The sequence below is a fragment of the Pelodiscus sinensis genome, chromosome 27 (assembly GCF_052426305.1).
Source record: "Pelodiscus sinensis isolate ZL-2025 chromosome 27, ASM5242630v1, whole genome shotgun sequence".
NCBI classification, from domain to species: domain Eukaryota; kingdom Metazoa; phylum Chordata; order Testudines; family Trionychidae; genus Pelodiscus; species Pelodiscus sinensis.
Window position 1 is genome coordinate 12,977,541 of NC_143078.1, and position 13,492 is coordinate 12,991,032.

The 13,492-nt window shown below is 51.6% G+C and overlaps 1 protein-coding gene across 7 annotated transcripts in view; it reads left to right on the forward strand.

Moving 5' to 3' along the window:
• PPARD (peroxisome proliferator activated receptor delta) overlaps positions 1–4,606 on the forward strand; it is a 39,312-nt gene extending 34,706 nt beyond the window's left edge. For all 7 annotated transcript variants that reach the window (XM_075910526.2, XM_075910528.2, XM_075910527.2 and 4 more), the window contains 2 exons: positions 202–652; positions 1,073–4,606. In XM_075910526.2, the coding sequence (XP_075766641.2) occupies positions 202–652; positions 1,073–1,320 (699 nt within the window). In that variant the 3' untranslated portion in view covers positions 1,321–4,606. The remainder of the gene's footprint in view (positions 1–201; positions 653–1,072) is intronic.
• Positions 4,607–13,492: the final 8,886 nt, after the last annotated feature.

Genomic DNA, 13,492 nt, shown 5'->3' on the forward strand with positions numbered 1-13,492 from the left:
CTGTAGTGCTTGCTGCTGGATTTCCAGGGCGTACTGCAGACTCTCTGCAGGGAGGCCTGGAGCTGCAGCCACTGCCACATGCCAGGGTGGGTTGGGGATGAATGGTGAGTTTAGACAGCTCTTCTGCACCAGGGACAGGTCACAGCTCAGTCGCTCCGCCCCCCCGGCAGAGATCCTCACGTTCACTTCTCTTCCATGCAGCCGTTTGTGATCCACGACATGGACACCCTGTGGCAGGCGGAAAAGGGGCTGGTGTGGAAGCAGCTTGTGAATGGGATCCCCCCCTACAAGGAGATCGGGGTCCACGTCTTCTACCGCTGCCAGTGCACCACGGTGGAGACGGTGCGGGAGCTCACCGAGTTCGCCAAGACCATTCCCAGCTTCCTCAGCCTCTACCTGAACGACCAGGTGACCCTGCTGAAGTACGGCGTCCACGAAGCCATCTTCGCCATGCTGGCCTCCATCATGAACAAGGACGGCCTCCTGGTGGCCAACGGGAACGGGTTCGTGACGCGCGAGTTCCTGCGCAGCTTGCGCAAGCCCTTCAACGAGATCATGGAGCCCAAGTTCGAGTTCGCTGTCAAGTTCAACGCCCTGGAGCTGGACGACAGCGACCTCTCTCTCTTCGTGGCTGCCATTATCCTGTGCGGAGGTGAGCGGGGCCCATAGCCAGGCGCTGGGGATGGGGCAAGGCTGTATGGGTTGTGGGGGGAGTGGTCATAGCTGCTGGGGAACAGGATCAGTGCCGTGCTGAGGGGTGCCGTGGCTGCTTGGGGCAGTGATTGGTGGCGTAATAGGGGAAAGAATAACTACACTGAAAGTGAAGCTTGGGAAGATCTGTGTTCCCTGACCTGGTTGTGCAGTTGGGCCATGCCGAGCGCAGACAGGGAGGGCGGGAGGGGAGCTTCCACCCCCCGAAAGCAGGGATGGGGGGAGGTGCCCAAAGGCGTGAGAGCTGGGCAAGTTGCTCAAAGCACCTGTGTGTTGTCCTCAGGGTAGCACTCAGCTGGGGAGTGGTGTGGCTGGACGGAGGGTTGGAGCGTTCTAAGGCATGTTCCTCCTCTCCCTGCAGACCGCCCTGGCCTGATGGACGTGAAGCAGGTGGAGGAGATACAGGACAACGTCCTCCAGGCCCTGGATTTCCACCTGCAGTCCAACCACCCGGACGCTCAGTACCTCTTCCCCAAGCTGCTCCAGAAGATGGCTGACCTGCGGCAGCTGGTGACCGAGCACGCGCAGCTGGTGCAGAAGATTAAAAAGACCGAGACAGAGACCTCATTGCACCCCCTCCTGCAGGAAATCTACAAGGACATGTACTGAGGAGCGTTTCATTCCTGCGGGTTAAAGCCATGGATCCTGAGCATAACACTTCGTGTGGCGACCGAGAAGCCCCTCCCCGCCACGTCTTCCTTTTCTCCTGCTTGGAGCTGTTTTCTGTATGGTCTGGGCATATGGTACATAGGCCTGCCCGCCCCAAGACTTCGCGGCTACTGCCTGCCAAGCCAGAGCTGCCGTTAACTCGCACTTAGGCGCCTCAGAGGCAAAACAGCAGCAAGGCTTCTCTTGCTGCAGCCCAGCTGTCGTGTCTCTCACGCGACGTGTGGTGAGATGCATTGCAGAGAAGGTGGGACAATGGGCCCAGCAGAGTAACAAGGGTCTGGTCTGCTGGAGTGAGGCCAGACAGTACCTTGCTTATCTGGCAGGCCCAACAACTGCACTTAGACCGCGTATCCGTGGAGCATTTGTTAGGTGTTGCACTTGGACGGCTCCAGGCCCGAGCTGCGAAGCTAGTCTATTGGAACAAAAGGAAGTGTGTGTCTGTATGGATCTCCCAAGGAAAAGCCAGACTGTGTGATGAAGGATACTGATGCTGCTTCGGGGGAGAGACGACTGGCTAGTCCCTGGATGCCCATGATGGGCCATGGCTCCCTCCGGGGCTGTGCATTCTCCTCTGCCGTGCAAATCACTCCCATGGAATCCTGCCCGACTCCTGCTGGGGCTGAGCTGGTCCTTCTCGGCCCCTTGACTTCACAGGGGAGGGCTGCTTTTCCTGGCTCTCCTATATTAGCCTAAAAATGGAGTGGGGGCTGGGCGGTGGAGGTCAGCTCATTGAAGACAAAGGTAGCTCTTAGAGCTGTTGTTTTGGCATCTGTTGCTCCCAGTCTTGGATGCAGGGTGCCCGGCAAGACTTGCGGGGTCAGAGGGACTCCAGGTCCTGCTGAAGCAGGAGGATGAAGGGCCGGCTGTGCTGTGGAGGGGACAGCAGGGTATGGCCGGGGTGTCCTAGAAAGCCATGATAATGCTGCTCTGCGGTTGCCTTCCCCCTCGTGTCCCATTCGTCTTCCCAGTGCACCCTGTGGCATAGACAGAGGAGGCCTGTCAACGCGAAGCCAACAGTGGCGCCTTCCCCGTCAGCACAGACACTAACGTGCCGGTGTCCTCCAGTCACGGGGTCCCTTCTCCTGACGTGGCTGGTCACGTCCGTGCGGTTGGTGTCAGCAATGGCTGGAGCCGTCATTAAGCATCTCTCCACAGAGCTGTGCCAGCAGGGATAGGCTGCCCCAGCTCCCAAGGGGATTGAGGACAGACTGACTGACTGGGGGCTTAATTCAGCCGACTGACGCTATCCACAGGCCCAGCTCAGGGACTGCTTTGGTCACTTCCCCAGCACCTGAGACTCGCAGATGCCAGTGTGCAACACTCCAGCGTGGTCGGCGCAGCTGGTGAAGAATGGGGAGGTGGCCTCTGGCCTCCAGCCTGTAGTGAGTGGGGAAATCCGATGGCTCTTGAGTGGCCTGCATGCAGTGAGTTGGCGGTTCTCAGTCCGGTTCCTAGCGGTTCTCAGTCCGGTTCCTAGCGGACAGGCGTCCACACCACCACCACCCTTAGCACTAATTGGCACTTTCGTCGGCAGTCTCAGCAAGCAGTGGGCTGGGGAGATAGAACTCGCCTCGTGGGCAGAAGGGCATGGCTGCTCCCCGCTCAGAGCTGGGACAGGTTAGTGGAGGAGTCATGGGGAAGCTTTCCCTACCCCTTCCTGTGCTGTCCCTGCACTGTGGACAGAATTTCTGTCTCTGGTGCATGCTAGACACTAGCCCGCACTAAATTCACTTTGACTCTAGGTCCCGATGCTAGTCACGTGCAAAACTCCACGTGCACCAATCCCTTGATCACAGTGAGGAGCAGGCGGCTGTCCGGTCGCGGTGTAAGCAACGTAAGAGTCCCTGGCTGGCAGAGTCTTACGCATTTGGGGCTGGGAGTTTCATTCCATGCCCTTCTCCGGCTTTCTCTGTGCTGGGGCAGAGGGCGGCCTGGAAGTACCGTTCTCGTCTGAGAACTCCCTGGCAGCCTGGATCCCAGAGCAAGTGGGCTCAGCTTGACAAGGGGAAAATGTTTTCCCTGCACCTTTCCCTTGGATTCTTGGACTCTTTTCTGCTCCTGCAGCCTGCCTGGTATTAAGGCTCTGCCACTGCAGTTTCATTGACAGATGTGCAGCTGCACGAGGCGGAACAGACTCCTGCCCGGCTAATGGGCCTGTGTCCACAAGGTAAGCAAGGGCCCTAGAGCTGTGCGTGGAGCAGGTCCCTGCAATAAGGCACTGCTGTATTTGCCGTCACTTTTCAGAGAAGAACTAGCGGCTGTGAAAGGACGGGCAGGGCACATCTGGTGTCCTGAGCAGGCTTGTTAAAGGAGCTGGATTACATGCCTTCCCCGTCCCCAGGGTGACGGGTTACCATGCTGCAATAAATGATCTGAGGCAGAGAGAGCCTGCTTCCCTTCCATAGCTGTGCTTGGCAGTCCGCTGCTTCTGTCCTCCCCCGTGAGCACCCGTATCGAGGATGGGGCTGGTTACAGACCTTGTCTCCCCTACGCACTCTCCTCACTGGGGCGGGACTCCTCCTCGGTGTGGTTCCGGGCTGTGCGTCCTAGTAAGAAGCAATGTACGTTTAATGGAAGGAGGGTTGTGTATCGCAGCATTTCCTGCCCACCACCTGGAAAAATCGCTGTGATGTGAGTAAATGGACCATCAGGCTCATAGTCTGCTGTTTGGAAACCCCTGAGCTAATGGCTGGCTCAGAGGGAGGCTACAAATTGAGACCAAAGCGGCCTGTTCCCAGCTCTCTGCCAGTTTGCTGTGCTCCTTTGGCAAGTCATGCCTCCCCATTTGCCTCAGTTTCCCCATCTGTTTCATTGGGCTAGTCCTTCCCTACTTCAGAGGTGTTATGAGACCCAACTGAATTCCCATTTGTAAAGCACTTTGAAGTCCTCTTGTGAAAGGAGCCCGAGTGTGAATGACAGACTGACGGGTGTTTGATTGGCACCTTTCCAAAGGGTCTGTACCGACCCGGCAGCCCCCTGTTCTGGAGTGCTCCCATGCTGTGAACGGAGAGGCTGTGGTGGCTCGCGGCTGCCCCGGCCTTAGGAGAAGCTGGTCCCACGTTCTCTTCGTCGCTTGAGGAACTTTTTGCTCACTGTCAATGTTGTAACAAGCCTCAAACTGAAATGTATATTTTTGCTAGAAGTACAAACCTCCAAGTGTTTTTAATAATATAAATGGGCGTCGCAGACTGACTTACCTTGAAATAAATCTGACTTAAATATTTAAGAGACTTTGAACGCATTGCCATGCTTTCTTTCAAACTCTTCGGTGTCCTCCGGCACTGCTTCTGGGCCAAGTTTAAATGGCTCTTTCATTACATTGCTGTTTGTGGTGGTCTCGCTGAGCCAGCTTGTGCTATTTGCAGTGCACAAAGGGGTCCCTGCTCCCACATCAGTGGGACTCTGTGCAGGGACAGGAGTCTGCTTGTCACAAGATCAGCCTTGGGTGCTGATCAGGTGAAAACTGAGACCAGGTCTACACAAAGGGGAAAGTCGAATCAAGGTGCACAGTTCCAGCTATGTTAATTACCTAGCTGGAGTCAAAGTACCTTCATTAGAGTCTCCCCGCCATCCCCACAAGGGAAGGTTGATGGGAGCAAATTCTCCTGCTGACTTCCTTTTCTCCTTGCAGGAGCACTGGCCACAAACGGGCACCTTCTAAATTTGATTCAGCAGGACTTAACTAGACACTCTAAATCAAACTCCGGAAAATTGATTGAGGTAGTATCAATGTGCTCTGGAGCGTAGATGTGGCCTTACTTGCATAATTACTCCCATTGATAATTCCAGGCCAGTTCTCCTAGCATGAGCAACGCGGCAGAGCGTTTGGCTTACGCCGTAGTTGGGCACCAACTGAGCTCTTAGCTCCTGCTTTTATACTTCTGACCCCGCCTTTCCACTTCCTGGGGGTGGGGCTGAGTTGCTCTGGCCCTGCCCACCAGGGGTCTTAGGGAATCCTTTCCCTTCCAGGTCAGAGGGAGGCCAAGTTGCCTCATTACACACACTCCCCTCAATACTCCTGACCTTCCATGGACACCCAGGGCTCCCTCTATCACATCTGGGGCCCACTGCCTCGCCCAATGTTTAATTTGTATTGAAAGAAGTCAGAGCTCAGACCTGGTGCAAATGAAGTATTGGCTGGGTGGCCTGATAGTGGTGGGTGCTGGCCGGTGCCCCGCTCTAAAGGGAACATCACAGCCACACAGCAGCAAGGGTAGCATGGCCTGTGGTGTATTGCCACCCTTACCGCTGTACTGCTCTTGTGGCTTGTAGTGCCTGGGGCTTCATTCGGTCACAGGGGGCTGCATCTTACCAGATCCTCTTGCAGCCCTTTGGCTACTCCAGCCTCACATGGATGCCATTTCAGATTTTGTGGGGCAGGTGGAAACTTTAACCAGGATTCCAGGGACTAGGCACCTTAAAGTTCTAGGGGTTTTTTTTCTTTTCAAATAATAAGAATTACCTGACAGGAGCACTGTATCCAATTATATAAAGAAAAAATACCTACACTCTCCAATTAAAGCTTATATGTACATTTAGAATAACCAGGAGGTAATAGAGCCTTGACGTATCAGCTCAGAAATACACGTTTGATGCTTTCTACACTCCCTTTAGTAGAAACCCAAAATAAATAAAATCTGCTTACTTTCTCTAACACTGTGTTAGTAGCATTATCTACTATTTTAGTCAATTGTTTTTCAGTAAAAACTAGGGCTGGTAAGTGATTAAAATGATTTGTGATTAATCTTGTGATTAATTGCACTCAAACAATGGAATGCCACTTATTTAATTTGAGGAGGTTTTCTACATTTTAAAATACTGATTTCAATTACAACACGACCACACAGTGTACAGTGCTCACTTTATTTTTGTATTATAAATGTTTGCCTTGTAAAAATCAAGATTCAGCATTTTTCAGTTCCCCCATTACAAGTACTTTAGTGCCATCTCTTTATCATGAAAGTTTAACTTGCAAATGGAGATGTAAAAAAAAAAACCTAAAACACCACTGCCTTCAAAAACAAAATAATGTAAGGCTACGTCTAGACGGGCATGATTTTCCGCAAATGCTTTTAAAGGAAAAGTTTTCTGTTAAAAGCATTTGCGGAAAAGAGCATCTAGATTGGCAGGACGCTTTTCCGCAACAGCACTTTTGTGCCATTTTCACGATCGGGGCTTTTTTGCACAAAACAAATCTGAGCTGTCTATACTGGCCCTTTTGCGCAAAAGGGACTTTTGCCCGAACGGGAGCAGCATAGTATTTCCGCAAGAAGCACTGATTTCAGACAGTAGGAAGTCAGTGTTCTTGTGGAAATTCAAGCGGCCAGTGTAGACAGCTGGCAAGTTTTTCCACAAAAGCAGCTGCTTTTGCAGAAAAACTTGCCAGTCTAGACGCAGCCTACGAGTTTAGAGTCTACAAAGTCCATTCAGTCCTAATTATTGTTCAGCTAGTCAGATAAACATTTGTGGGAGAGAATGCTTCTGCTGCTTGTTTAAAATGTCACCCAACAGGACAGCTAGTTGTATGTCACTGTTTTAGCTGGTGTTGCAACATATTTATCTGCCAAATGTGCTGAAAATTCATATGTCCCTTCATGGTCAACCACCATTCCAAACAACATGTATTCAGGTTGGTGATGGGTTCTGCTCAATTTTTTCAAGTACGATTTTTTTTTTTTTGCCCCCAAGTGTGATTAATTTTGAGTTAATCACTTGAGTTAACTGCAATTAATTGATAGTGGTGCGGACTGATGCATGTGTATTTTCATTATCAGTGTCAGGTGCCACTAGCAGAAGGTTGATTTTCTGTGGTTTTCACACTGGCTGTGTCACTCTTTTTAACATTTCTGAAAGCATTCTCCACACCTTATTCCCCCTTAGATTTTGCAAGGTGCTTCAGACTCTTAAACTTCGGGTCAAATGCGGTATCTATCTTCGGAAATCTCACATTGGTACTTGCTTTGCATTTTGTCAGATCTGCAGTGCCTGTGTCCAGAAAACAGACATGCTTGGCCACCATCTAAGACTGCAATAACGTGAAATATATTGCAGAATGTAAGAAAACAAAGCAGGAGACACAATTCTCCTCCAAGGAGTTCAGTCACAACATTAATTAACACGGTCTTAAAAAGTGTGTGACATCAGCATGCAAGCATGGCCGCTGGAATGGTGGCTGAAGCATGAAGGGGCATACTGCTAAGGTGGGACAAAAGGAGCAATTACAGATGGAGGTCTGGGCCATTTAAATAGTCGCTGGAGCACAATGCGGCATGCACCAGGCAGCGCTGAGGGTTGGGACGTGCTGTGCTCTGGGTTCTGCTGAGGGCTGGCTGCCCCGGCCCTTCCCCTTTCACCTGAGCCCCACCCCTTCCGGGAGCATAGAGCCTCCCCCTCTCCCCCACTCCTACAAGACCCTGTCCGGGGGCCCTGCACAGGCAAAGTGGTTGCCTTGGGCCCTATGCCTTCAGGGCCCCGTGCTGACTGGCACCCAGCTGCTCACTCGATACCCTGGCTGGGAGCTGCCCAGCCAAGTGGCACAACGTGTCTCTTTAGTTGGGCCTGGCCCTGAAGAGACTGTCAGCTCCCCTGGAGGCAAATGAATTATTAGCATGTAGAGACCTTGCAATGCTGGCTACAAAAGTGCCATGCGAAGGCCTGTGCTCACTTTCAGGTGACAATGTAAACAGGAAGCAGGTAGTGTGTTCTCTCTCATAACGTAAACGAACTTGTTTCTCTTAGCAACTGGCTGAACAAGAAGTAGCACTGAGTGGACTTCTAGGATCTAAACGTTTACATTGTTTTGTTTGAGTGCAGTTATGTAACAAAAATCTACATTATAAGTTGCACTTTCACGATAAAGAGACTGCACGACAGTATTTTTGAATCATAGAATCATAGAATAATAGGACTGGAAGGGACCTCAAGAGGTCATCGAGTCCAGCCCCCCGCCCTCAAGGCAGGACCAAGCTCCACCTACACCATCCCTGACAGATGTCTATCTAACCTGTTCTTAAATATCTCCAGAGAGGGAGACTCCACCACCTCCCTTGGCAATTTATTCCAATATTTGACCACCCTGACAGGAATTTTTTCCTAATGTCCAATCTAAACCTCCCCTGCTGCACTTTAAGCCCATTACTCCTTGTCCTGTCCTCAGAAACCAAGAGGAACAAATTTTCTCCTTCCTCCTTGTGACACCCTTTTAGATATTTGAAAACCGCTATCATGTCCCCCCTTAATCTTCTTTTTTCCAAACTAAACAAGCCCAGTTCATGAAGCCTGGCTTCATAGGTCATGTTCTCTAGACCTTTAATCATTCTTGTCGCTCTTCTCTGTACCCTTTCCAATTTCTCCACATCTTTCTTGAAATGTGGCGCCCAGAACTGGACACAGTACTCCAGCTGAGGCCTAACTGGTGCAGGGTAGAGCGGCAGAATGACTTCACGAGTTTTGCTTACAACACACCTGTTGATACAACCTAGAATCATATTTGCTTTTTTTGCAACAGCATCACACTGTTGACTCATATTCAACTTGTGGTCCACTATGACCCCTAGATCCCTTTCCGCCATGCTCCTTCCTAGACAGTCGCTTCCCATCTTGTATGTATGGAACTGATTGTTCCTTCCTAAGTGGAGCACTTTGCATTTCTCTTTATTAAACCTCATCCTGTTTACCTCTGACCATTTCTCTAACTTGCTAAGGTCATTTTGAATTATGTCCCTATCCTCCAAAGAAGTCGCAACCCCACCCAGTTTGGTATCATCTGCAAACTTAATAAGCGTACTCTCTATCCCAATATCTACATCATTGATGAAGATATTAAACAGTACGGGTCCCAAAACAGACCCTTGAGGAACTCCACTTGTTATCCCTTTCCAGCAGGATTTAGTTTGAGGTGAACTGAAAAATATTATTGCTTTTCTTTACACTGTAAAAAGATAAATATTTCTAATAAAGGTAAAGAAAGCACAGTGCAATTCGTATTAGGGGTTTAGTAGGATAACTGTTTACATAGTTAACTGATAAGCCTGGGCTTATCTGTGACCATGAACAGTTCCCAACCTGCTCCCAGGGAGCCCGCTGCTACCCCATGCAAAACTCACACTGTGGGGCAGCAGTTGGCTCCCTGGGAGCGGGGCGGGAGCCAGTGCATCCCAGGAGGCAGTTTTTAAGCCAGCTCCCAGTGCGCACCGACTCCTGGGGTCCATATGGGGACAGGGGACATCTTTATCTCAGCGCACTTCTTCACTACCTCCATCCCCTGCTCCTCACACCAAACCGGAAGCTCCCGGGAGCAGCTGGCCAGAGATGGCTCCAAAGCAGGAGCTGTAAAGGTGCTAGCAAACCAGTAGGGGGCAGGGCACCCCTGCTCTAGAGGCACCCCGGCCTTTTGGCCAGTTTTCTCCTCTCAAAGGCTGGCCCAGCGTTCTGGGTGCCATCAACATTCCTACAAGCCAGCCAGCCCTGGGCACTGATGTGTGTGCGTGTTGAGGGCTAGGCAGGCCAAGGCACCGGGGGTGGGGGTAGGGGTGGTTGTGCTGTGTAATGTTTTTCATTAAAGCAAGCAGCCGTTCTCAAAAATGGAAGTTCATTTTAAAGGGGTCTTTATGGCCTACTTGGATTTTCTGTAGCCCAGCTCTGAAGGCCAAGCCCTGCCACCCAGACCTAAAGCAGCAGCCATAGGGCTCCGTAGTGGAGCTTAGGTTAAAGGTCCTGGCCTGGGGCTGAGTCCTTGGGCTTTGCCCCCTGCCGGGGGTGCAGGTCCTTGGAGGTGCTCAGGCATCGGGCCCCTGTCCCAGGGTTGCACAGTAATTTGCCGTGTCAGAAGGAGGCTGCAGCACAATGAAGTTTGCGAATCCCTGAGCAAAAGCCTGACGAAGCCCTCCAACTTCCCACACTGGCTCTTCCACAGCTGGACCCGATGTAGGCCTGAGCTGTGCCCAGAGCCAGGCAGCTCCAGCTGGGAGTGAGCGGGGCTATGGAGCAGGCTGCTAGCTCGCTCCACCCCTGGGGTGAGTGCAGGGGGCCCCACGCCCTGCTGCTGCCCTGTACTAGCTAATACCCAGGTCACAGCTCTCCGGGGAGGAGGCTTTGGGGAAGGAGTGCAACGGGGCAGGAAGGGGGTAGGGATTGGAGTGGGAAGGGATGAGAGTGGGAGGCTGTTCTGTGCCCCCTCCACTCCCCCAAGGATGGCTCTGTGTGTGCCAGTATCCTGCTCCTTATGCTGCCTATGGCACAAGGCTTTTGGTGACAGGTGGGGAATGGGGTGTAGGCAGCCTCATAACTATTCAGCCAGGGTCCAGTCGTCCTGCTGCAGCGCTCCTGTGAAATCATCCCCTGAGCTGAGCGGAGCACTGCCCTTCGGCCGTTTTGCTGCTCGCTGAGACGGGCAGGGTCCTGGGTTCCAAAGCCTCAGAGCAGAGCTGATGTCACCACATAGTTTTGTCATTGAAACTAGGCCGGGAGAGGCCGTTGAGCCGCAGACCTGAGCGTGAGCAATGGAGATACCTGCCTGAGCCGGTAGCTGGATGTGAATGGCTTCGTCTTTCAGCGGGTGCCAATGTCCGTGAGTCTGAATGGTGACTTAGTGGGGCTTTGCCCACGACAGCTCAGGCCCAAATAAATCGGCTCGTCTTTAAGGTGCCACAGGACTCCTCGTTTTTATTGTTTCACTGGTCATCAGTGCCTGCGGGATGCGGGGGACGTGTCCTACTGCGATGACCTGGAAATACAGCTTCAGAGGGGGAGCCGAGTTCGTCGGTCACAGGAAAAACTTAAAAAAAAACAAATAGTCTGGTAGCACCTTAGAGACTAACAAAACATGGAGATGGGATCATGAGCTTTCGTGGGCACAGCCCACTTCTTCAGGGGACAGGAGTATTGGAATTCCAGATCCAAGACCGTTTCTTGCATCTGGGGTTCTAATACTCCCGTCATCTGAAGAAGTGGGTTTTGCCCAGCTGAAAACACAAGTAAGCCTCTAGGGAGCATAAGGGGCCACACATGGCTTCAGTTTGCTGAGGGTAAAAAGGTCAGGGCTGGTCTGTGCTGTGAGTTATTGCTGGGTAAGCCAAAGGGTGAAGCTCCAGCTTGCCATGCCGTCAGTCCCCATGCGCTCACTGCTGTGCCAGGCCAGCAAAGGAAGATCCAGACAGCAAGGCTGTAGAGTCACTGCTAAGCTTGCTGCCCGGTGACGCCATGGGGAAGTGTTTGGCAAGTGCTGTCTGAAGAGAATGGTCTGCCTCTTTCCCATAGAGTCCGAGGGCATAGGCGTCTGGTACCTGCCGGGGAGGGGCGGCGCAGGGAGGGCCACCCAGAAGGATGGGGAGGGGGTTCACCCATATACCAAGGGTGCAGTGCACCTCCCACGTGCTACCATGAGTCACCTATGCATCTTGGTAGCGGGATCCATAAGTTGACAGCAACAGTCTTGTTTCAGCCCCAACCCAACTGCAACCCCTCCCCAGGCTGCATTATATTTTTGGGAGGGTACAATCATCATGTAGCACGTGGCACTTGCAGAGCCCTCTATGAATGCCAGCTAGCAACGCCTCGCAGCAAGAGTGCAGTGCGCAACTTCTTAGCCCCATTGTAGGAAGTGGGGAAACTGAGGTAAAAGGCAACGTGACTTGTCCAAAGTCGCCCCTGGAGAGTCAGTGGCAGGGGTGTCACACGTCTAGGCTCATTTCCCTCACTCATGCTGCCTCGTTGAGTTGTAGAAACCTGCGCAACACTCTCCAAAGACGAGCCTGGGAGTTACATTTATAGCTTTGCTAGACACTAAAAATCCTGGACCGAATAGAGACGCTGGATTCATGGCCTATGGCAGCGCTGGGCATCCTGCAGCCCAGCAGGGTTCTATGTGAGGCTCCCTAGACTTTTAAAAACAACAAATGGTCTGGTAGCACTTTATAGACTAACGAAACATGTAGATGGGATCATGAGCTTTCGTGGGCACAGCCCACTTCTTTAGATGACCGGACTTATGAGTTGGGGATATGAACACATGAAATGAAGGGGAGGAGGAAGAGAAAGAAAAAGGGAGGGGGGTGGGAGAGAGCATCATTAAGTATCTGGAGAATGGGTACAATCTAAGCAAATAAAAATCAAAGTCAATAGATAGATTTCTAAAACAGGAAGGACACCACTCAGAGAGAGCTGTTAGCACCTTCAGTGGTTATTAAGTAGGTAGAGTCCCCACCAGCCCCTATCACCATTGAGTCCATTAGCATGTGAATTGAATTTGTGATGACCTGGGATTCTAGTGATAGAAATGTAGCCATGTTAGTCTGGTGTAGCTGAAACACAATGCAGGACAATGTAGCACTTTAAAGACTAACAAGATGGTTTATTAGATGATGAGCTTTCGTGGGCCAGACCCACTTCCTTTGGGATTCTAGGGCTTCTCTGTGTATTTGGCTTGTAGAGCTGGTTTGTGACAAGACAGCTGCTTGCAGGGCTGTCAGTCTGTGGTTAGGCAAGCTGAAATGCTCACCAACAGGCTTCCATATAGTCCCTTTACGCATATCCAATTTGTGTCCATTGATTGTTTCCTGCAGAGACTGTCCAGTTTGTCCAATATATATAGCAGTGGGGCACTGCTGGCATTTGATGGCATAGATGAAATTACGGATGCCCAGACTCTGCTGGTTTCCATTCACATAGTTTCTTCCTACCGGTGTTACTAAAGTGACATGCTGGCAAAGCCAGGGCATGCTGATTGCACACAGCACTCGCTATAGAGCCCTGCGCTCCCTCTGCAGCCAATCACAGTGCTGCTACCATTCAGTCAGCACCCCCTGCAAATCTAGGTATGCCAGTACAGTTAGCAGAACTGCCCTGTCCCAGGAGACCCCATCTTGGTTATGACAGTCTTGCAAGTCCCTGAGATGGAGGGTCACTCCTGAGGCCCACTCGCTAGCCTATTGTAACAATCCATTAACCCCCCCAACTAGCCCTGCCCCCCCTTCCCACCTCTGGACTCTTTTTTCCTTCTCTTCCCCATGTCTGGAGAGGTGTTAACAGGATACTTCACTTTGAACAGCTCCCTGAAAGGTGTTAACTGTGCCTGTTAAAGTCTGTTTCACCTTGTACTTAGCCGGGCCCCTTC